The 25578-nt window shown below is 43.3% G+C and overlaps 1 protein-coding gene across 4 annotated transcripts in view; it reads right to left on the bottom strand.

Annotated features, from left to right (window-relative positions):
• The window catches only part of MGMT (O-6-methylguanine-DNA methyltransferase), a 138241-nt gene extending 113181 nt beyond the window's left edge, over positions 1–25060 (bottom strand). For 2 of the 4 annotated variants that reach the window (XM_014257693.2, XM_088059744.1), the window contains exons 1-3: positions 24871–24991; positions 17209–17252; positions 5397–5536 (exon numbers count right to left, since the gene is read on the bottom strand). In XM_014257693.2, the coding sequence (XP_014113168.1) occupies positions 5397–5536; positions 17209–17232 (164 nt within the window). In that variant the 5' untranslated portion in view covers positions 17233–17252; positions 24871–24991. Of the gene's footprint in view, positions 1–5396; positions 5537–17208; positions 17253–24870; positions 24992–25034 lie in introns of those variants that run through there. The other 2 variants (XM_088059743.1, XM_014257694.2) reach the window with 2 other exon arrangements.
• Between the last annotated feature and the right edge of the window lie 518 nt (positions 25061–25578).

Here is a 25578-nt window from a genome sequence, read left to right as displayed (position 1 = left end):
CTGAGCCATAGTAGCACCTTGAAGGTTTTGGGAACAAGGTACCCCAGAAGTAAAGAAAGGTGGGAGTGGTTGCTGGATTTGCCTGCAGTCATTTTTGTTCTAATCCCACAGAATCGTGGGATTAAGGCTGGAGAAGACCTCCAGGACCATCAAATCCCACCATCAATAACCATGCACCACCACCATGTCCTCAGGCTTGAACCCACCCAGGGATGGGGACTCCAGCACCTCCCTGGGCAGCCTATTCCAAAGTTCTACAATCCTTTCCATGAAAAGTTTTCTCCTGATTTCCACTCTTTGGTGACACCTGAGCCCGTTCCCTCTCCTCCTGTCCCTGTTCCCGGGAGCAGATCCCAAATCCCCCCGGCTGTCCCCTCCTGCCAGGGACTTGTGCAGAGCCAGAAATTCCCCCTGAGCCTCCTTTGCTCCAGCCTGAGCCCCTTCCCAGCTCCCTCAGGAATTCTCCAGCCCCTTCCCAGCTCCCTCAGGAATTCTCCAGCCCCTTCCCAGCTCCCTCAGGAATTCTCCAGCCCCTTCCCAGCTCCCTCAGGAATTCTCCAGCCCCTTCCCAGCTCCCTCAGCTGCTCCTGGAGCTCCAGCCCCTTCGCAGCTCCATTCCTTTCCCTGTTCCCACTCTCCATTTAAAGCTCATCCCAAACCCATGAATTTCTTTACCCCAAGGATGTTCTCTGGCTCACTCAGGTTGTATCCTGCTTCATTTTAAATAGAAAATCTCTGTTTTTACACAATAATCAAGGCAGAACTGGATGAGGAAGAGGGGAGCCTCCTCCAAGCCTCACTGCCAATAATCCTCTGTTCACATAAGTCACATCAGATGTTCATGGCAAACCAGGAATCCACTCCAAGCAGCAGAGCAGTCACACCCCTACCTCCTTCAGTGGGTTTTTACTGTGCCCCTGAGCCCCACTAAGTTTCTTAGCCTTGGAGGATGCTCAGTGGAAAAATAGGAGGAGTGGCACTCTCCCAAATGCCTCCCACTTGTGGCATCAAAGTGAGATATCACTCACAGTAAATTTTACAGTATGAGGAATGAAACAGTTAGCAAAGTTGACATTTAAACCATCACCACTGGCTGTGATTAAATACCTCAGAGATGAACAGAGTGGTTCACACCTCTCCAAGTTATTGTTCTAGGATCTTATCAGACTCCCTGCCTTTGCACACACCTGAGATTTTCCTTCCATCTCTAATTGCTGGAAATCTGCTTAAACTGAGATTCTGGAGAGTTTCTGATGATGTTACACTGACAGAGAGAGGCTGACTGAAACCCTGGTGAACCTCTTGAACTGCAGATTCACCCTAAATATTGAGGCAGATTAATAATACAGGAAGAGTCAAACTGGCTCCTTGCTCCTCCTCCTCCTCTTGTCTCCCTCAGTAAGATGGAGGGAAATGAAACACTAAGGAAAATTGCAAATAACTTGCAGGGAACGCAGAGGATGCCCCATCCAAGGATGGCAGTGACAGATCACAGCTGCTCAGCCGAGCTTTTCAGTGGAAAACTCCCTGGTGGTATCCTCAAATCCCAAGGTGAATAAATAATATTCCACACCAGGGCTATGGGCATCACCTGGGATCTGTGCCCACCTTTTGGATGCCAAATTTAACTTTCATGTCACACACTCATCAGCAGGATGATGGTGGTCATCTCCCCATGTGCCCAGCAGGATTTTCTAACCACACACTGAAAGCTGCTCAGTTTTCCTCGGAACATGTTCTACCACAGCCCTGTTACTGAAAGCCTCCAGCTCCCTCAGTACCTCCCTGGAAAACCAGGGTGGTTTTCCTGAGGGAAAAGGGAATTCCTGAGAGAACCTGGATTTTTGGAGCACAGGGAGAACCTGCTCCCTGCTGCCATGCCAATGCCAAGTCAACAGCATCCTTTCCAAAGGGTTTTGTGCTGTAAATACTCAGCAGAGGGAAAGCCACGGTTTGTGTTCCTGCGTGGGATCCCCTGCTCTCCAAGGGGATAATTTATTCCTGCACCTCTGGAATGAAACAAGGCTTCTCACAACGGAGTCATCCTGGTGTGGGAACACCACAGCTGACAGCAGAACAGCAAAATAACTAATTCTGAAACTCCAAAGCTGCTGAAGACACTTTGAAGTAAAATAACAGTAAAAGAAAGGGAGTTTTTCTTTTGGATATGAGAAAGAAGTGTTAACCATCTGCAATATTTCAGGTGGGGATGCTGGAGGAATATCAATGAAAACTAATCATTAGATTGGCATGTACTGAAAGAAAAACTACAACAGCTGATACAGCATGAAATATATATATTATATACTAGTATTATATAGTGTATAAAATAATATATATTAACTTACATTGTATAAATACATATATAAATAACATACATGATGTATATAAATAATATATATATTATTTGTATATATAAGTAATACATAAAATATATATTTATATTTATTTTATATATATATTTATATATACACATTATACATATATATGTATAATGTGTATATATACATTATATGTAATATATATACATTATATATATAAATTACATATATATAATGTAATTATATTTACTTACATTATATATATAAATAATATAACTTACATTATATATACATAATATATATGAAAATACACATATATTATATATATATATATATATATAAAATACATATACACAGCTTATACACCCTTAAGGGTTCTTTTAAAATATGAACTGTGAAGCTGAAGTTTTTAGAAATGGATAAATTTATCAAGATTAAGATGTCAAACCTTCAGGGACCTGTTTGGATCAGGGCATCCTTATCACAGAATCCCAGACTGGAGGCCCTTAAAGCCCACCCAGTGCCACCCCAGCCATGGCAGGGACACCTTCCCCTGTCCCAGCTGCTCCAGCCCCATCCAGTTCCAGGAATGGGATCCACATCCTGAATTTCAAAAGCCTGGATAAAGATGCCTCCTCTCCAAAAGGAACCATCCCTCTGTGACGTGTCTGGACTTTTAAACCCCGGCAGCTTCCCGAGGAGCAGAATAACCTCAGGTTATTACAATTAGTTTCATCTCATTAATAGATCAATTTCTTTCAAGCATACTGAAACTGGGTTTTACTTTGTTGCTTCTCCTTTTAGGCTCCATTATAGTCTGTGTTCTTAAGTTTTAAGGAGAGCCATCAGTGAGGAGGTTGTAATCTCAGGTGATTAATTGCTCAGCATTTTACAAGCTGTAAAACAGAGCGAGATCTCCACAAAGCGATTATGCCATTAACCAGGGGCTCTTATCAGATCTTTCTACAACTACCAGGTTTGTCTGACAGACTGCAAGTCTTAAGTATTTATATATTTCAAAGGTTTACTTATTTTTGTTGTTAAAAAACCCTAAAATCTCTATTGATTGTTACATGCAATTCCACATGAGAAGTCCCAAGCACCGTGGAGCAGAATACCAATATTTATTACCAGACTTGTGCTCATTATGGTTCTCTCTGACAGGGGTCCATTAAAATCAATTTTTATGTTTCTTACTTTTTTTTTTTTCCACCCAATGTTCTTGCCATAGTGTTTATTAGCCAGTTAGGAGAAACACCAGGCACTGCTTTGTTTTTATTTTATTCTGTCGAAAATAATGAGGCCAGATTTAACAACTATTCACTAGCGATGAGGAGAAGAGATTAAATGTTATACTTCAGCACAAACATTTACAGATGGCTTTAAAATTTTTAGAACTTTATCAGTGCTAAAGACAAGAGGAAGTCCCACCTTTCTCCTTCAGATTTAAATTCTTAAAGTAATCATAAAAACACTCTTCTTGCCTTTAACTTCAGAGTTATTCCTGAGTGATAGACCCTCTAATGTAACAATTTTTGCACATAAATCACGCAGCCTGTGAGGTTAAGAGATATCAAGATGCCACTAATGCCTCAGGATGAGGTGAAGGCAGCTCACCACTGAGAAAAGTGAAGATCTAGAACAGGTGAAAATTAAAATTAAATAAAAAATAAAATTTAGGGAAAGGATCTAAACTGTCCAACTTCTGCTGAAGAACAAGATCATGAGAACCTTCAACCAGTGAACATGGCCACATTACAGGTGAGCAAACCAGATGTCCTGGTAAAACAAAACCAGGTTCTTTTACCAGATGTTCTGGTATGGATCTTCACAGGGTGCAGATCCTCATCCCCAGGGTTGTTCTCCAGGCAGATTTTGCTCTGCAGCAAAGCCAAGTTCCAACTTTGTCCTAAATGCCCATTTATCTCCATCCCTCATCAGCAGAAATCCAGCACTTAAACCAGAACCTGAAGGAAGTGAAGCAGTTATTTCCCTACCACTGGAGTTGGCAAAACTGTGAAATCCAGAGGCTTCAGAGTTTTTGTATGGGAGGCAAAACTGTATTTCAACCAGAACACACATTCTGCTCCATATTCCTGATTAATTTTACACCCATCTCAGTTACAAGCAGAATAAAATAGGAAAACAGGCATCCTACAAATCCATGGAGAACTTCAGAAGCAAATACAGGATGAGAAAAAGACATTGTTGGGAAAAGAAGCCAAACCTGTTTGAATCTCGTCAGTGATTCCAGCTTAAAGTGATCCATCCTCAGAAGTCAGACCTAAATCAAAGTCTCAAAAAAACCTGCATCGATGCAGCAGACTGTGGAAAAGTGGAATTTAATCACCAAACCCAGTTGAAAGACAAGTCTTAGAGAAGTCAGACAAAGTCTTGATTTTGGCAAAGAAATTTGGCATTGAAATTTAGCATCTAATTCTGAATGAATTCAAAGTTCCTTCTAAAAATGTCACTGAAATTTCCTCACAAATAAGGGGAAAAATCAAAGATCTGAGCAGGACAGATGGACTCCAGCAGACTGAACACGACTTACAACAAACAGGAAAATGTACTGAGGCCTCCTCAGCCAGGCCAGGATTTGAGACATCATCTCCACTGCCACGTGGGATCTGTTCCAAACTCCAGAAGACATTACAGCTCTGGAAAAACAACTGAAGCTCTCACGAGTACCACACAGTAATTAAAACAATCAGTCAATCCTGCTTCTACCTGCTGGAGCATGGATCTATATATAAAAATATAAAAATAGATGTAGGTCCCCAAGATTTGTGAGGTGTGCAAGGAGATTTTAACCTCAGTGACATTTATATGTGTGCCAAAAATTGAGGGAGGCAGGAGATTCTTTCAAAACTTACATTAAAAGCACTTATAGTTTAAAATGTTTCATAATATTTTTGAGGCAGCGGAGGAATTGATGTATTTTGGAGTCCTTAAGGGCAGAAGAGCCTCCTCCTAGTATGATTAGCAAAAACAAGTGTGCTCTCAGATCCTCCAGGCAATCTCCTTCCTCCAGCAGGAGCAGCACAGCCACAGATCAATAGGACATGAACTCACCCACTTGGCAGCTCGCTCATTTTGGGAAGTTTTATTTCATGTACGCCCGTTTCACACCCCGATATCTCGATCTTTCCCACAGGGCTGAGCAGAACCACGTGTTTCTCCTTGCATGGAGATCCTCCCTGTTTGGAATTCACCTGTTCAAGGAAATAAAATCCTCTTTCACTGCAGGAGTTTTCACCAAGGAACGGGTTTGAGTAGTTTTCAAAAGCAATTTGAAAAAAGCAAGAAAACAGCATATCTCAAGTTTCCTCAACTACAGCATTCACTTTCAAAATTCCAGCTTAAAATGATCCATCCTCAGAAGTCAGCACCTAAATCAAAGTCTCAAAAAACCCCATTAACTAGCAGCATAGTGATCTTCATAAAATGTGAAATAGCAGCAGTTTCATGGCTGGTTTATCAGCTAAAATCCGATGTGTTGTGACACTTATTTAAAACAGGATTGTTGTGACAACAAAGTAGATTCAGTGGTTTAGAGCAGCAGTGTTATGCAAATAACAGCTGGAACACAAATAGAATATGTCTGCTGGAAAAGAAAACATATGAAAAAATCAATCATTCCTTAGGAAAAGCAGCATATTTTTATTCCCATTGTTACCAGTCTGGTTTTACGATTACTGATAGGATGTAGTTGGAAACAGCTGCCAAGTATTTCTCAATATTGGACAAGACCAACAATAACAGACTTGTCAAATTCATCTTGGCTAAAAAAAAAAAACCACCCCAGTCTGGATGTGTGAGTTGTATTCAGAGTTTGGTTTGCACCATCACTGCAGGAGGACAGGACAGAACAACAGCAGTGTGTCCACTGCAGCCACCCAGACACCAAACCTTTGGTCCAGACCACAGCCAGGGCAAAACATCCTGTGATCCAAAGAGTTCAGCTCATGTGAAACTGGGAAAAAAGGGAACAACCGAGAAATTGTGAGGCAGCACAGGGTAACTCCATCAGCAAAGAGAATAAAAGGTTCCTACAACTGTTTGGGATGGAAGGGACCTTAAAAACCATTTATTTCCTCATCCTCCCCTGTCCCAGCTGCTCCAGCCCCAATGTCCAGCCTGGCCTTGGGCACTGCCAGGGATCCAGGGGCAGCCCCAGCTGCTCTGGGCACCTGTGCCAGGGCCTGCCCACCCTGCCAGGAACAATTCCTGCCCAAAATCCCATCCAGCCCTGCCCTCTGCCACTGGGAGCCATTCCCTGTGTCCTGTCCCTCCACGTGCAGGACCCTGCACTTGACCTGTTAAACTTCATGAGGTTTCCTGCAACACTGAGAGACCAAAAAATTTATTGTATTTATTTTATTTACTTCCCTGTGTACAAAGCTGGACAGGGCTTGGAGCAGCCTGGTGCAGTGGAAGGACATCCCACGGCAGGGAATGGGATGAAATTTGATTTGAGATCCCTTCCAACCCAACCCATTGTGGGATTCTGTGAGTGACAGAGCAGGGGTGAAGCCAGGAAGGTCCATGCAGGGTGACTTACAGCTGCCCACTGCTCCCAGCTGTACAACAATTAGTTGTTTTCCAATAAGAGAATCTTCTCAAATCCCATTATTAAGTGCTGTGGAATGAAGTCACATCTGTGAGTAATATAATCAGTGTGAGAGAGCAGAAAAACCATCAAGCTGACAGTTTTGCATAACTAGAGCAAAAGTAAACCTAAACCCCTGAATTTTGGGAAGCTCTTACACAATTCCTCCATTACAGACACGCAGCAACCAGAGCAACCTCACTCAGCTTGGAGAAGTTCAGGAATGGCAGGTTCCCTGTGGTTTATTTACTTTGACCCAACTGCTAAATAATCAAATGTTTGGTGGAACCACAAAGAAACTCCTTTCCAACCAACTTTTTCCATGTTCCTCCTCCCTCCTGGAGGACATGGGAGAGCTCCTCTGGAGCAGCATCTCATTGCAGAAGTCATCAAACAAGCAGTAAAAGTTTACATATGTGGCAAACCAGCACACATTCTTCATGTTTATTGGTGTGACAGCCCTGAACCAGATGCACTGAACCTCACCCCATGTGCTCCACGACTACAACAACTCCGGGATCAGCTTTTCCATCAGAACAAAACCCGGGATGCAGGGAGCAGCAGAGAACTATCAATAACCCTCTGAGCTCTCTCCAAGTCGAACTAAGCTTTATAGATGAAACCTTGAGTGACTGCAGCTCCTATTTGCTGCCTTGTTTATCATATTCATCGGGCAGCAATATTTAGAAGGTTTATTTTTACAGAAGAATGAAGCTGCAGGACATCAATCCACATCCATAGGCAACTGGGTTGGGATGCTCCAGGATGAAGGGCACTGATGGATGTACAATGCACACTCCTCTCTCCAGATCCTAATTTTGTTATTTAGGCTGGCTAGGAGGAGAAATCTCCTCACAGAAAGGGTTGTCAAGCATTAGAACAGGCTGACAAGGGAAGGGTGGAGTTACCTGTCACTAAAGGACACAAAATGATTCACACTACTACCTTCAGTGTTAGAACAAAACCCCTTGACTTTATTTTCTGACTCCAGTATTTATAGATTCTCAACAATGACAGGGATTGGATAATTTCAGTTGCCACCTTCCCAGCACACTGGTCATGCAAAATGTCCATCAAAAGACATTTCCCAGAAGGAATGTGATAAACAACTTATGTTTACAGGACTTTCATGGGAAAGCAACTAAAACTATGAAAACATTATCAGAAGGTTTAATTTTCAGGGTGACAGTCACCATCCCTGGAAGTGTTCCAAAAACACTTTGGGTGTGGCACTGCAGGACATGGTTTAGTGATGAACACAGTGCTGGTGCTGGCTTGACACTTCCCCACCCCTGGAAGTGTCCAAATCCAGGCTGGAAGGGGCTTGGAGCACCCTGGAATAGGGGAAGGGGGTGGCACTGGATGGGCTTTAAGGTCCCTTCCAAAACAAACCATTCGTGATTTATGAAAAATGGGAAGAATTCTGATCAGCTCCTGCATCATCTCCACCTTCATTCTCCCCTTCCACTGCAATACCTAAAAATCTCTGTCAAAATATCTTATTATTTTGATATTGGGTAGAAAAAATATGACTTTTAGAGAGGAAACATCTCCTGACAACTTCTGGAGTTTTCCCAAAGAAATAAAACCATAGGTGCAGCGTTGGTAAGTTTACCTCACCAGACTACTAAATACAGCAAACTGGAAGATTGTAACTTTATTCAAATTTGCATTAAGCAGCTTTCCCACTACAGTAAATAATTCAAATATTTCTATGTTCTGCTGCTCCTAACACTCCCCAAAACTCCACAGGAGATTGGAGTATCCAATTCATATCCATAAGGGTGAACAGAGAAATAAAAAAGGCAAAGAAATCTTGAGAATCAACAAGGCTTAAAAAAAACCCAGACTGAAGCAAAGCATTCCCATACTCCATGTTCTCTCAGAAAACAATTAGTGTTTTCCAGAAAAGTCCAGAGAGCAAACCCTGTTTTTCCTTTCAGTATTATGGAGAACTGAATCCTCCCCATCAGAGCCCTATCTCTGATGGATCTCCCCTCCACAGGTTTTTCCATTTCCTTCACTCTGCTTTTGCAATATAAACCCACCACACCAATATCAAAATATTAACAATAATCCCCTCTGCATCTGATTGAACAGGGGATTTCCATTAGGCTACAGCATGGAAGTCCTCACAATTTTTTTCTTTTCCCCTCAAATATTTCTGAGAATCAAGGCAAAAATAACATATTCAGCTGGCAAATCGAATGGGGCCTCACACATCCTGCAATTGGATTTTTTTTTTATACCAGGAGAGCCCTGCATTAATCAGGACTCTTGATCCTTTTCAGATTAACAAAGTGTTAATTGAGCTAAGTGTGATGGAAATACAACCAACCTGCAATTCTCACCCCTGTTTCCCTCGCCTTCTCTCAGACCCCAGAATGGTCCAATTTCCACCATTTCTAGCCAAGCCACTGCTGCACTTTTGGAAATGCTCTGTTCAGCTCCTCCAGAGCACAGAAGTCACTTGTGTGACAGTGAAGAACCCACCCAGGTGTCACAGGAGGTTTTCCACACAACCCTGCTCCCACACTGGGCTAGGAGGGAACCACACCCTGCCTCCAAACACCAAAAATTACTGTCAGAGCACCCCAAATCGCACCAACCACAGGAATTATAGCCCATAAATTCTGAATTTCTGAATGTATTAATCCAACAGAATCACTACCTGCAGGTGTTGTCACTTCCCTTGGAGGTGTTGGTACCCACCCCACCAGTGGTGTGACCAAGTGTCACCTTGTTCATTTACTTCCCATTCTCCATAAATTTATCCTAAAAACTTCATCACTTCCCATCCTCCATAAATTTATCCTAAACACTCCATCAAAGTCCAGACATTGGCATCAACAAACGAGCTACAATTCACAAACAACTGCCCTGTTTTGTGCCATGGAGTATCAGGGATTCACCAACAAAGCAATTCCAGTTTGTTGAGTTTGAAGATGATCAATAAATGCCAGGGAAGCTGCTTCTTCATCCTAATTACAGGAAAAAAACACCAGTCTTGAACTCTTAGAGAGTCCTTCCTTTGAGTATCTCAAACCTGCTTGCTATTGATTCCAGTTTTGAATTAAAATTCAATCAAAGCTTCAAATATTGGATTTAAAATTATGGGGAATACATCAGAGTTTGGCAATTTGTTCCTTCATTTCAGTCACCCTTCCTGATGCAGTAAGTTTGCATCCTTCTCCTAACAAAATCCTTATCAAATCCCATCAGCCAAAGCAAAAATCCATCATAAACCAATGTTTGCAAAATGATTTAGTGTCAAAACTCTTTTGCCACTGACGAGGCTGCCCATGCCAGCAGGCCACCCATCCAAGGATTTCACTGAATTAAAGTTCTCTCAACATCTCCTTAATAGTTTAAAACTTCCTGTATTTGTTTTACTGGGTTCTGCCTGTTTATTTAAAAGGAAACAATCCATTGTACGTTAAGAATATGGGAAAAGATATTAATAGTAAAGGTAATGTATTTCTGCACATATAGTGCAGGGTGGAGGGTGATTTTCCAACCTTATGGGGCTTGTTTGAGAGGAAAAAGCCATTTTTTAGTGTTTCAATGCAGAGAAAGATTTAAGGGCTGTGAATAGAAGACAGGATCCATGCAATCAAAACAATCTAAAAATCTACTCCTGTTAATATCTTGATTTATCATCTATATTTGCACCTTACAAAAGCTACTGTTCCAAGAGAACAAAGAGTTTATCTACTACAAATAATTTTACTGCAGGGAAGAAAGAAGGAAAGAGTTTGCTAGATGTTACAAACTAAAAGTAGTTTAATATATTGGAATATTAGTATCACTTTGCTATACTGGAATAAAACTTAGAGAGAATGAGAAACATTTAATTCTCAGTCTTTTTGCTTATTGTGAAATGCCTGATTTCTTTCCAAGCTACAATACAAACTTTTCTACAAGCTGCTTCCTCCTCTTGAAAAAAAGAGTCCCAAGATTTCCAACTAAATAGAATGGTGTGAACTCCAAAGAAATAGGAAATTGTGGCTGCCCCTGGATCCCTGGAGGTGCCCAAGGCCAGGCTGGACATTGGGGCTGGAGCAGCTGGGACAGGGGAAGGTGTCCCTGCCATGGCTGGGGTGGAATTGGAGAAGTTTTAAGGTCTTTTCCAACCCAAACCATTCTGGGATTCTGTGATAAGGATGCCCTGATCCAAACACACCCCTGAAAGTTTGACACCTTCACCTGGACAGCTGAAGGTGTGAGAAAGTTGTCCCGAAAGGCAGGAAGCTCCTTGTCCAATAAACCAAGGGATGGCTGCTGCCCTCTGCAACTCACGGGGAACTCTGACCAACATCCCTCGTTAATGGAAAAATATTTCTGCAGCAGGTAATGCAGAATTCCAGTATCACTGCACTCACACTTCACTCACAGCATCCTCCCAAACCATGGAAAGCTGTCAGACCAAAGACAGCCAAATGCCTCACAGATTTTAAATTCAGGAAAAAGCTAATTTTTGAGGAAAAGAAGGTGTTGCAGTCATTGCTTAAACCCAAGAATAAAGTCTTGAAACAAAACAATCCTCTCAGTATCTAATCTGATATAACTCTGTCAATACAAGCTGCTAAAATCACTTTTAAAATTACCTTTTATGTTCTAAAATACAAGTCATTTATATCCTCCAGCAGGTTTTTGTGAATTAAACAACCCCTGACCGGGACACAAGACACCTCTTCCCCCTCCACAATCTCTGTCTCTGCTGGGAGTATTTCTCCTTCCTACAGCATCCAAAACAAACTTTCAGCTTTCCAGAAAAAAGCACTGGAGATCCAGGTCCATGGAATTCTGTCCTTGCTACAGGAACAGTAAACACCTCCCCAGCTGAGCCTCTCAAACAAAAGCTGCACTGAAAGCCTGCAGTGCTCTCCTGGTGTCTCACTGCTTTTCTGAGTAAATCTAACCCTGGTTAAGCCAAACCTGTAACTTCAGAGGGCATGAAAACAAAACCTCCTCATTTCCTGGCACGGGGAGGTTTGGAAAGGAAATGTCAGACAGACTGGAAGCAAATCCAGGGTTAGTTTGGGGTGATGCAATTTCTTTACCTTCCGAAGAGCTAATCCCATAAAAATGTGAAGGTACAGAATCAGGCTGCATATCCTGAACATATATAAATATACACTGGCATAAACACTCCAAATCAGTCCCCCTCTTCCCTTATCCAAAGGCCCACTTCACACAAGCCCCCAGAAAAACCAGGGGGATACGTGTTCACATGGAGCAACATTTGCTTTCTACGGCATTTAAAAAGTCTTCGACGAGAGCAAACACGTAATTCTTTATTAAACAATCAAAGACAACAAAAGCAAGTTCCTGTTGTCCCATCGCATTATCCTGTTAATCCTCTTTGGATGGCAACCAGAAGCCCCCGAAATGCCAAGCTAGGGAAGTGTCTTTCCAAGCAGTGGTCGCCTCTGGCTCTTTGGCTGCGCCTTCACTCGGCTGCTTTGGCAGGCGGGAGCAGTGAAGAATTCCCAGCATCCAGAGCCGCTCCTGACTGCTTTATTTTACTGGAAGGGCACTTTCATTGTAATAATCCCATTTTAACTCCTCTGGAAGGGGCAGGTGGGTTACTGCTCCTGCATTCCAGACTCAACAAGTGCAGTTTTCAGCTCCATCTGCTGCTCACGCCAAGCCTGGATTGGAGCTGGCGTCAGCAGGTACTTGAAGAGCAGACCCCAGCGGGCTGTTTAAACAGGAATTCTGATGTATTATTTCCTCCAGTACTTCTCCAAAACCAAGTAAACACATCCTGCATCTTTCCCCAGCTATTACTTATACAGGAAATTTAAATGGAGCGCAAGCACAGCAGCCACATGGCACTTAAACCATAGATACCATAATAAACCATATATCTATCAATTAGAATATTGATATCATCTGATATCAATAGCACAAAGCGAAGATTAACACTTAATTATCCCTGGGGCATTTTCCAACCCAAACAATTCTTGGCTTCTAGTTACACACAGCATAGAAGTAGAATGGCATTAAGAAGTGTGGTGTTAATTAGTTTTAAAAATTACTGATCATGGTGGGGACACGGAGTTATTCAGGACATCTCATCAAACTGGGGGCTGCCAAGAGATATTACAATTAATTAAACTGGGTAAGAAACGGAGCACCAAGAGGAGGGAAAGTGGACAAGACAGTGCCAGATATTCCTGGAATAATCAGATTATGGCAACAAGTGTGTGCATCCAATTAGTGGGTACCTGCAAATCCGACCAGGAACCAGCCCAAAAGCCACGTGTGCTGCTGTAACTTCAAGGCCAGGGGAAGCACATTGTCCCTCTTATCCTACCAAGGACCTACCAAAGGGATTAAGTCCCCCAGCTCCTCATTTTTGATGCTGGAAATCCTATGGCAGAAGATTCAATTAGAAGCACTATGAAGCAATGTTTTATTTTGTTGAGTTGTTCAATATTTTAATGCTGTCAGAGGGAATAAAACACTGATTTTTTTATACTTGTAATATATATTTAAAAAATAATTAAGGAATTTGCTAACAAAGAATTAAAGAAACAAATATACGAAAGAATCAAAAATGAAGAATCTTATCTCTTAAGAATCAGAGGGATCCTCCAAAAACCTATTTTGTTATTACTGCATTGAGTTTCAACAAGCCCCTTTCAACTCAGGATATTCCAGGACTCCATGAAATCTCATGCAAAGGAAAAGTCATGGTGCAGGTAATCTCAATTTTCCAGATGTGTTCATCACTTCAAGAATTAAATTCAAGGTATTAGCTACACACCTAGTTATCTACACACAGCTACAATTCCCTCTGTGCTGTGCCCAGTTCTGGCCCCCCAGGACAAGATGGACCTGGAGGGGCTGGAGCGTGGCCAGGGCAGGGAATGGAGCTGGGAAGGGGCTGGAGAATTCCTGAGGGAGCTGGGAAGGGGCTGGAGAATTCCTGAGGGGGCTGGGAAGGGGCTGGAGAATTCCTGAGGGAGCTGGGAAGGGGCTGGAGAATTCCTGAGGGAGCTGGGAAGGGGCTCAGGCTGGAGCAAAGGAGGCTCAGGGGGAATTTCTGGCTCTGCACAAGTCCCTGGCAGGAGGGGACAGCCGGGGGGATTTGGGATCTGCTCGAAGGGAACAGGGACAGGAAGAGAGGGAACGGGCTCAGGCTGGGCCAGGGCAGCTCAGGGGGGACAGCAGCAGGAATTTCCCCATGGAAAGGGAGCTCAGGCCTTGGCAGTGCCCAGGGAGGGTTGCAGTGCCCATCCCTGGAGGTGTCCCAGGAATTGCTGGAGGTGGCACTCAGGGCTCTGGGCTGGGGACACGGTGGGGATGGGGCAGGGCTGGCACTGCCTGGATGGGAGGGATTTTCCAGCCTCAGGGATCCTGGAATTTGAGGAAATACTCCTTAAAAAACATTGAGGTGCTTGCTGTAAGAGTGTGTTCACACTTCTCTGTCAGAGGTTGTACAATGAGGCACAAAAATACAAAATTCACTGCCCAAATCAGCCCCTGCTGTAAATGCACACACAGTGAGTCTGGAGTGCTCTGCTCTTACAGGCTCAGCCTGGATGTAAATACATGGCACCTACTCCAATACGAGGAAAACAAATGAAATTTTAATCAAATGAGCCTTGTATCAGGTTCACGGGAACTGAAAATGGGCTAAAAATAAAAAACAAAACAAAACAGCAAAAGAATGACTTTAATATTGGGTAACATTTCAAGTTTTTATCACCTAAATCCACAAAATTCCTGATCTGCTCCTGCTTGTCTTCTCTGCAGAGCTGGAGTCAGGACCAGCTAAATAAAAGATAATGCAACTAGGCATAACACAATAAAAGATATTACCTTCCCAATGCATTATTGCTGCCAATTATAAGAATCACTTCAACTTAATTTCAAAGGCACAATCACCCTCAACTGTAACAGTCTCTTTTTTAAATTTCAAACAGTATTACATTAAGGCAATAACTCACCTTCCAGCTATAATATCAGTCTCCCTTATTGCAAAAATACATTTCATAAATACTTCTCATCGACAAGTCAAGCTAATTCAGGTTAATTTTATTGTATTTTGGTGCTATCTCACATTTGTGTGCAATTACCTTTATCTTTTTATTGCCGTGCCAGAAAGTAATCAGAACAATTATTTGAAAAAGGAGGGGTATAAATTCTAAATCACACTTGCTGGCATTTTTGATAAAATAGCAGCTTTATCTCAGGAAGTGGCAGGGACATGGGATAAATCATGCATCAGTCAAGTGCAGCTGACCCCCAAGTGCATTGCACAATATCAGGAGTGCTTCAAAAGAAACTTTCCTATATAATCCATCATTCTTTATAATACCAAAATAGCTCTACCTGAAGAGTAGGAGCTGGAGAATAATAACAAAATAAATCTAAGCAATATGAACAAAACCATTAATAGTGCTCCTTAAGCTGAAGGAGAGTCAGGAATCTCCGAGTTGTGTGTGAGGAAAGAATTTCACTGAAATTTTTGAAGTGAGCAGAGCAGGAAAATGTGTTTTAGGAATTCACTAAAAACACAAAATACTGGGGAATAAACACACACAGAAGAGGTTGCAAAGACTTGTAGAAAAATACTAGAGTATAGTCCTGGCACACCCACATCTGGGCTTCCCTATAGTTACCCATCCCTGCTCGAGTCAGGGTAAGGATTTCACTGTTAACAGGGCAAAGCATCAGGGTTAGTACAAGAATCCATTTACTACCTTCAAATTTAACTGCAAAAACTCCAGCGAGGAACAGAACGACATTTAGAGTTTTCTAACGAAATACAAAAATCGCCACATTGTCCTAAGAACACCAAACAACCCCCCAAATTCCTGATAGCCTTGGACAACCAGAGCCCAGCCAAACCCAAACCCAAACCTCATCTCTGGTCACTGCAACAAAACCAGGGATGGAGTGGGAGACACAGACAGTGATTATGGAAAATTCCCACGTCTGCCTGCTTTCCCAAACCATTTTTCAGCAACCTCCTTAAAAACTGTTCAGCACATTGCTCGGGTGATAATTGATTCCTGCAAATCCACAGCCAGGCACACGCTGGGTGTCACCCCAACGTGGGGCTGTGCAAACTGATCACAGGCTGAAAACAGCCCGAAAATCACCAATTACATCAGGACATGAATATTTAATATGCATCCAGAGCAGAGGGAAGTGTCTGCACAGTCCCCACAGCGGAGTTGGAGTGTTTTACCTCAAACCTTCTGTCTTCCCACATATCAAAAGAGGAAAACTCCCCTAACAGCTCAAGCTGCACCTTTCAACTCCACATGAGAGTGGGGGAAATGAAAAGGTTAGATAATAAATTATTAGTTTCGTGTCACTTGCCAGCTATATCACACCTAGCCTGCAATGAGAGGGAACCAGGGATTCTCCCTACCAAGTATTTCTCTGCTAAAAGGTGTTTGCAACTGGAAGATGCATAAATGTAACTAAAGAGATGATGATTCAAAAGAAAAAAGTGAAGCAAGAATTTATTTACCTGGATTTCTTCCTCAACCATTCTGTTTTAAAAAACAAAATCGATTTGCTTTTGTAGAAAAGAGGTAAACAACACAAACCAGCAAAATAATCCTCTCCTAAGCCACATGACATTATGTAAAGCAGATTAAAACCACAAGAGATGCCACTATTAAGACATTTAGAGCAGTGATAGAAGTTGCCAACAGGAATAGTTAGAAATGCAGGTGTGATTGTACCAGAAACGTTTTCCTTGAGGAGCATCACTAATGTTACAAAAATAGGTATTCCACACACAAAAAAAAAGGATATTTGTGTCTTCAAAGTTCATTTCAACTATTTCAGGGAGACAGTTATAGACTAACAATGTGCTGATGCCCTTCTTTCAGCAGAGTAAATTGTCTGAATATTTGGATAAACATCCATGTTTCCTTGTTTTGCTACAATGTCACTGACCTACACTTACATCACTGAAGCATCAAGCCTCAAAATTAAGCCTGTTTTTCAGGGAGGTGTTTATTACTAGGGAATGGAAACAGCAACAAAACTGAGAGAGTGCCTTTGTCCTGTTATTTATGCTCTGTGGCAGATGGATACGTGCTGGGGAAAGGTCCACTGATGCCTGTTACCAACCATGACAGAGCTACAGAGATTTACAATGCAGCATCAATCTTGTCAACTGGATTCCTAATCCTGACTGCTGGGCACTGGGGAAAAAACAAACTATGTTACGTGAACTCTTTTGTAATGCTGGACTTCCAATGGACACCTCCATGCAAAGGGATTTCACTGGAAACTTACTTTTGGAACGAGTCTCGATGCCATTGTGGAAGAAAAGGCTCCACCTGGAAGGAAAACACAAAAATTCCCAGTTAGATTGTTAAATCTGAATTCCAGAGTTTTCCCTCTATAACCACCTCTGTATCAGTTTTTAAATCAGCTCCAAGTTTCAGTAGACAGAATTTCCAAAGGGAGTTTGGTATTTTTACAAACAACATGGAATTTTAATGTTAAGTCACCCACTTGTCATGAGCCAAACAAAAAAAATCAACAGATGGCACACTGAAGAGTTCTTACAACAAGCACTGCACAACTCTGATATTTGGAATAAGAATGCCTCAAAAGATAAAAGTATTAATTGAATAATTTTTTACAGGCTGTCATGTACATCTAAGTGACTGAGTAAAATGAAGAGCCTTTTGTGATTTAGGAAATGCCACATTTTAAGGCATGAAAGTGATTTTAAAGCAAGTGATTGTGATATGTTCCAGGTTTAAAAGCACAAACTTCATGCCACTGAGTACCTAAAACATTTTAACTTCAATTATTATAATTCTAGCCTTTAACATTATTTATATAATTAAAAAGCACAACTGGTTCCTTTTTGCTCTCCCCTTGGAAATAAAGGATATTTCCTATTTCTTTGGCATTTAGCTCCCCCCTTTATGTTTCTTTTTTAGTGCTACTCAGCCAAGATCACTCTGTCTTTGAAAGATGTGGTATCAACACTGCATTTTTTAAAATCAAGGAGATTATGTGCCAAAGCTCAGCTTCTCAATCCTGACTCACAGCCAGCCTCGATGGGAACTGCTCCACTTAAATCAGGGAACTCACCACTCCGTGGGCAGGGATAACTGTATCCACTTCAGGAATGGTAAATCTCTGAAAAATGAAATTATATGTGCATCCCAGACTTTCCAAGACCTCTCCTGGAAGTCCAAGGCACTGACAGAACGCATGGCCACTGCCCAGCCACTTAAAAGCAAACGTTTCATCTTAATATTGCATCTCACGTTAGTGTTTAAAATTAAGACGAATAATTAGTATTTTAACTATAGTAACAAGGCAGGCATTGCAAAGAGAACTCTCTACATCTTTAAATGCAGGTCAGGCAGATGAGCAATCTAATAGAACTACTTAAAATATCTGTGATAGAGCTAAAAATAAAACATCAATTTATTTCTATCGTCAGTTCAGAGCTGGGTCTTTCAAAGCACCCAGCAACACTCAGGTTTTTTTAGATCTTACTGAAGGGTAAAGCTGAAATTTTGGCCTCAACAACCAAATTTATCCAGAAGCTCATTTCAAACCCTGCTTGAGCTCTATCTGCTCACCCAACAAGGCTTTCCTTGGGTGACCAGAACTTGGGTAAAACCAGTCATGTCCAAACCCCATGAAAGCCAGACAGGGGGAAACCACACAAAGCCCTTGGAAAGCCCAAACCATCCCTCCAAAATGCACCTCAGCCTTGCAAAGACTTGCTGGAGTAGGTCAGTGTTTCACATGGAGCTGCAGGTTTGTCCTGAGGATGATTTTGAAGGCAAGAAGCCAAAACCTCTTTGGAACAATGCCCATTGATCGAATTCAGGGATTCCACTTCCATGGTGTGGAAACCGAGACACCAGAACCAAACCTCAAAAAACTGAAACCTTCATGCCAGCAGCAATGGCTTCACCAAAATGGAAAATTCCCTCCTGCATTTGCAGAGTGGGAGAAACTGAAGGGATTAACCAGTAGTATGGAAAAAAGAAGTAATTTGTCGACAATCCTCACTCGCTCCAAGCTGCCAGCAAGGACAGTGATATCCATCTCCACCTCTCCTGCCTCAGATTCCCTTGGCCATTCCAGCAAGACATTCCCAAGCTCCCCATAACCTCTGCTCCCCGCCAGGAGCTGTGCTGAGGGAGCAGGATGCTCCCAAGGCACCTGGAAGATGCACAAACAGGTATTGAACACATGGTGCAGGAAGCAAACACATCACAGCCCCACCCCGTGAGCATCCCAAACCTCTGGATATGTCAACAGGCCAAAAAGGTGAAGAAAAGTCAGAGGTGACATCAAAAACAGAACCTTGAAGGGCAGGGAATTCTTCAGCCATGTTTTGCTGATGATCTAGAACAGAAGTCCTTGGGCTTTGAGATACTTCCCTGCTTTTTTTCCCCCAGGACTGCAGCCTGATGAGTACATGTGATGGCAGTAAGAAACTGGATTAATAAAAAGTATTTTTTCTCAGTTCATCAACTTTTAAACACTAAAGGAAGATTCTCCTTGATGGATAAGTCCTCAGGACTCTCAACAGAACATCCTGGTTCAGTACTAAAATTAAAAACCAGCCATTACACCAAGTGACTATACGAACAAAATTCCATACGAAAACATTTAAAGTACATTAGATTTTTGGTCAAGATGAAAGCCTGAAAAAGAAAAAAAAAAAAAATCCAGCAATCTATTCTAATTGGGTTCCCATGGTAACTGTACAATTGGGTTTTTCAGTATAACATCCCAAAGGCCCAATGCACACTTGTAAAATATACTTCAAACAGCCGGAATTGTTTTTACATTACAGCACTCCCAGGAAGATCAATTACTATACATCCCCACCCTAACTATTAGTGGCAGGAGATGTTAACACTATTGGCCATATTAACATAAGTCATGTAAAAAACCCCACATATCACCATCATTATATAAAACTAATTACACACTTCAGATTCATCAAACACGTTCCGAGTAATAAACCAATACTAGTCTTGTCACCAGATCATGTTTACTGAATGTAAGAAATCAACCCCAAATATATGCCAAAGCATTTTTGCTTCTCATATTGATCCCAAGGATAAACAGAATCAATCATTAATAATTACATTATAAGATGACCCAGAGGGTTAATCATATTCTTAGAAAGTCTTGCTGTGGAATCAAATATAACGGCACAAAAAGGCAACTGAAAAGCATTTAAATCCAGGGCCAGGTGTATCAACAATAATATAAAATAAAGTACATTAAACTCATGCAATCAGTGAAAATAGTACTATTGGTATGTTTTAAAAAAATAATGAAACGAGCATTTTTTACCTCCCTGGCAGGGTGGGCAGGCCCTGGCACAGGTGCCCAGAGCAGCTGGGGCTGCCCCTGGATCCCTGGCAGTGCCCAAGGCCAGGTTGGATGGGACTTGGAGAAGCCTGACTTAGTGGAAGGTGTGGGAACAGATGTTCTTAAAGGTCCCTTCCATCCCAAACCATTCTGGGATTCTATGGTTTATTTTAAAAGTTTGTTTCAGCTGAAGCACTTTGCCTTGCTGGATCTCAATTTCACCTTCCTAAAGCACAACCTTGGCCACAGACCCAGATTTTACTTCCATCCCCCTGCTTGAACCTCTGAGCTAAAAGGGAATAATGATCCAGGCCCACTAAACTGGATTCAAAACCAATTAATTCCTTCATATTTCAGAAAACAAACAACCAAAACAAAAACAAAACAAACCAAAAACCCTAAAACAACAACTGTGGCCAGCTCGAATAAACCCCATCAACTACAAATCTTCGTATTTCATGAAGTCAGCCAAGAAGCAGAGGTATTTCTGGTGTCAGCAGGAGACTGTGCATGGGATTTCCCTTTTCCCACACCCTTCCCACTACACCTCTGCTGATCCTTGGATCCAGCAGAGCACAGAGCAGGGAATATGAAGCTGTGGGAGCTGTTTCCCCAGGACGTGGGTGACAGCAGAAGTGTCCTGTCTGCTGCCAAAGCCAGCTCATGCTGCCCATGTACTGCCACATGCTGAACACTCATCTGCTGGTTTTATGATGTGAAACAGAAAAATTAATCTTTTAACAGGGCCTTAAGTATACTTTAGGTGTTTATTAAAAAGTGTAACTAATTAACAGACCTTCTGCACACTTGAATGTACAAACAAGCCAAGATAAGAGCGTTGTTTGCCTTGTGCTGACTGATCTAAAGCACTCAGATAATTTCAGCATTCCTGATGATGATTATGCAGCAGCAGCACTGACAAGACAGCATTAATTCTTGCTATCTGCTAATGCAGGGTTACCTGGAGGGACCTAAATCTGCACGTGGAGCACAGAGATGGCAGGATTCACACAACAGAACAGCTCTGACTCCAGTGGGCTGTGCTGATATATATATAAAAATACTGATTGCATTCATCTGCACTAAAAAGTGGCATTTGTATAAAAATGAAAAGCTAAAATGCATCTATCAGATAAAATCTCAAATTATTATTTATTCTCCGCTGCCAAGCTGCTCAAGACTCCAGGCTATTAGTCAATGCTGCCATTTTAATATTCTACTCCTATTTCAATCAATAAGAAGAAATTAGAACCTTTGTTTTAATGAACTCCCCTCTTCTTTGCAATTAAAGGTGACTTGTTCAGGTATTTTTAATAACCTTCAGAATCTCAGCTGCATGTCCAAATTTTCCATGTGACTTGATACCTGAAATAATCTGTATCATTTAATTTGGCCCAGTATACATTGATACTCCTGACAGGCACCAGGACACAGTAATTTAGCCACGCAGATATAAAATAGTAAATAAGAAAACAACTCGAAAAAGGATTAGCAAAAGCATCAAAGTAGCAACATATTCCAAATAACTTTTTACAATTACTCAACTTCATTAAAATCCAAACCCACACAAGCTTTATTGGCATTCAATACATTTCAAGCAGTTGCCTGGACCATAAGCAGCTCAGTTTTAAAACTGCATTTTGCATTTATGAAAAAGACTTCAGCACAGGTTTGGTTTCATAGTTTGGCTGCTCCTCCAGCTGTGTGTTAAATTTCATGCTGGCCCAAGCACACCTGTGTCAGAAATACTAAATTCAACAGGGTTTTTTTGTTCTATTAGGAGGATTTTACTCATTATACCTTAGCACAATTACCAGTCAGGGAGGGAATTCAGGTCTGGAATTCTGCTCTGAGGACACAGCCTTTCAGTTTTTAGTTACAGCATTAATGACATTAAAGCTCCCAAACCCACCCCTGACACATGCTGAAACCTGTCACCACCTAAAAGATTCCAAACCTCCCAAAATTAAAACTTTACCCTCCATTTTCCCATCAGTTACATTCTCCTCACCAGTCCAGACATCTTATGAACACTGGGTAAACAAGAGAATTGCACAATCCGTCAATAAAATAAATGTATTTTCAACTCCTGTCCAGATGACTCAAGTTGTCAGTAAAAACTGCCACCAGCGCTGCGCTTGCAGAAAAATGTCCATAAATGCATTATTGCGACTGGCAGATCGATGTCCATAATAAAAACAAATAGAGTTAACAAGTGCTGGCTCCTCTGAGTTCTGCCACGGCTGGGATGTGTATCCAGCTTCCCTGACAACTTCTGGGAACGGGCAGTGCCAGCTCTGCAAGCAGGGAGCATCCTGAGCAGGAAATCTCCGTGGTGTTGGGGGAATATCAATGCCTGCAGGATGGATGTGGAAGTTTCACATGTTCAGAATTTGACGTAGGAACACAGCTCCTGCTCAAAAGGCTGAATCCCTGCCCCATCATCATATTGGGCAGGAATTGTCCCTGGCAGAGTGGGCAGGGGCTGGGATGGAATTCCCAGAGCAGCTGGGGCTGCCCCTGGATCCCTGGCAGTGCCCAAGGCCAGGCTGGACACTGGGGCTGGAGCAGCTGGGACAGGGGAAGGTGTCCCTGCCCATGGATGGGCTTTAAGGTCACTTCCAACCCAAAGCACCCTCTGACACTGTTCTGTGAACTGTGCAATAACAACTCACCAGCAGAAAGGCTTTTTCTTGCAGAAATTAAATATAATTTAGGCCAGTTGTGTCCCAGGCAGAACAGCTGTCTGGTCTGAAGGCTGCTGTTTAATTTTGACACCCCAACACCACTGGACCTCCAATTTGTTCCCATGAAGCTCTTCCAGCACCAACACCTGAACAACCCCTGCTGAAACCACCCTGCAGCCCCCACAGGTGAGGATGCCAGCAGGGGTGGAGGACAAGGAGCTCCCACATTGCCAGACCAGCCAGCACCCTGAGGGTTAATTCACAAGCACCAGCTGTTCTCAGTCCTCCAAACCCCTTATCGAACAGGAAAAAAAACACTACAAGAACAACCATCCATGCCTTTGACATGGTCGCTTTTGGATTTTTGGTATTTCTGCTTCTTTCAGGTGCTTCCCCTGTCACCAGTCAGTTTAACCAGACCTGCTCAGGTGCAGCCCTTCCACCTTACCCACACTTCCCACACCAAACCTCCTGCTTTTCCTGCACAAATCCTAAACTCAGCCATTCAGGGCAACCCCAGGAACGCTCCCAAAGGGCAGCAGCTTCTCCTGCAGGCCCTGCTCCCCTCAGTGATGCCAGGAACTGATACTCCACACAAGTGAGGCACTAAAACAGTGCTGACAAGTTAATTACAGAGTTATCAGGAGGTGAAGCAGCCACGGTAGCACAAGTTGCTCTCTAACTACAACAGTTTCCTATAGAGCTTCTGTTCACTTGCTGCTGTAATTGGTGTAATGAACTTGTCACGGGCCAGAATCCAGATACGAATTGCAAAAGCCACCTCACAATCTCACACAGCCACATCTTTTTCCTGCTGAAACTTGAAGATTTGGGTAGATCTGTCCATATTCAGAACGTTTCTGTTTGAAAATGAAGCAAACAAGTTTTACTATGAAAAGATTATGTCACAGACAGACAACATTCAAATAATGTTGATGTCAAGAAAATTATGTTTTCAGACATTTCCCCACATTGAAGGGGTGGGGTTTGCCCCAGAAAGAATAAGCCCACATCCCCAACTTTAGTTCTCAGTGCATCAGGGAGACAGGCAGTGCTTGGAGGCCAAAACCTTCAGCAGGTTTGCAAGGGAACTCTGTAATTCCAACAGACCCCTCCAGATGATGAGCCTTGTGCAGGGGGAGCACAAGCCTGGACACAAAAGGTAGCTGAGAAATGACAGTCACAGTATCCCTGTCACGCTCCAGGTATAAAAAACTGAGATTTTTCTAAGTGGAACACAGCGGACTCCATTCAGTCCTGAACCTCCCCATTCAGTAAGAGCTCCACTCCACAGAAGTAAGACACACATCAGCAAAAACAAGGTTTATTTGGGAGGGGCAAATAAATTAAATAGTTGTATACATTTAAAAACTCCATGCAGTTACATTAGTGCAACTGTTTTAAAACACCTGCAGAGCTTGGCTTTTATACAAGTGATGAAAGGATATTTTTATATTTTACTTGTTATTAACTTGCTGTGTATTAGTGAGTGGGTCAGGCTGGGAGGGAGCACCACGGCCCGCGCCATCCCCGAGCACATGGCACAGGACGGCGCTCAGATACTTCTGGAATATTCCCAGCCAGGGAAACTCTAAAACCACTCTGGGAGAAGCTTTTGAGCAATGTTTTGGTGCAGTTTCTCTGCTCGGAGCACATCCAGCAGCTCTGCCACCCCACCACTGCTGCACCCGCAGCCGCGCCCGGGGCACGGGACGCGCCCGGGGATGCCCCGGGGAGGGAACCGGCCCTTCCCGGAGCCATTATTTTGGTGAAGATCCACGGAAACCTGCTGCGACCCCATCCCGCTGCCATCCACCGCCCCCCAGCAGTGTTTTAAGGAAAACCAGCATGTTTTCGGAGGCTCCCCCGCAGCTCCGGGGGCTGAGCATCCCCCGCTCCCCACCTGCCTGCCCACCCTCCGGGCCGCTCCCTGGCTCTCCCCGTCAGTCCTGGGGCTCTCTGGCTGTTCCTGGGGCTCTCTGGCTGTTCCTGGGGCTCTCTGGCTGTTCCTGGGGCTCTCTGGCTGTTCCTGGGGCTCTCTGGCTGTTCCTGGGGCTCTCTGGCTGTCCCTGGAGCTCTGTGCTGTCCCTGGCAGGCCCCACAGCGCCGATGGCCGCGCAGGCCGCGCAGCCGGGGCGGGGCCGGGCCCGCCCGGAAGCCGCAGCCGGGCAAGGGAAGGGGCAGAGCCGGGGGAGCTCCGGGCGGCTCCGGGAGGGATCCGGGGAGAGCCTGGCCCTCGCTTCCCGGGAATACCGCAGCCGATGGAGCCCGGCTGCGGCTGCGGGCCGGGTCACACGCGTGGGAAAAAGGCGGAGTTGTGTAAAAATGCACCCAAAAAAAGCAGCGATGTGTGCGCTGGCACGGCTGGGGGGGCTCAGCTGGAGAGGAGAAACTCCAGGGACACCTCAGAGCCCCTGGCAGAACCTAAAGGGGATCCAGGAGAGCTGGAGAGGGGCTGGGGACAAGGGATGGATGGACAGGACACAGGGAATGGCTTTAAACTGGAAGTGGGTAGATTTAGATGGGATTTTGGGCAGGAATTGTTCCTGGCAGGGTGGGCAGGCCCTGGCACAGGTGCCCAGAGCAGCTGGGGCTGCCCCTGGATCCCTGG

The sequence above is a fragment of the Pseudopodoces humilis genome, chromosome 9 (genome assembly GCF_049639895.1).
Source record: "Pseudopodoces humilis isolate 2021_Gansu_Grassland_sample_001 chromosome 9, ASM4963989v1, whole genome shotgun sequence".
Taxonomy (NCBI): domain Eukaryota; kingdom Metazoa; phylum Chordata; class Aves; order Passeriformes; family Paridae; genus Pseudopodoces; species Pseudopodoces humilis.
Note: the sequence above shows the minus strand (reverse complement) of the source record. Positions and strands in the feature narration are given on the sequence as shown.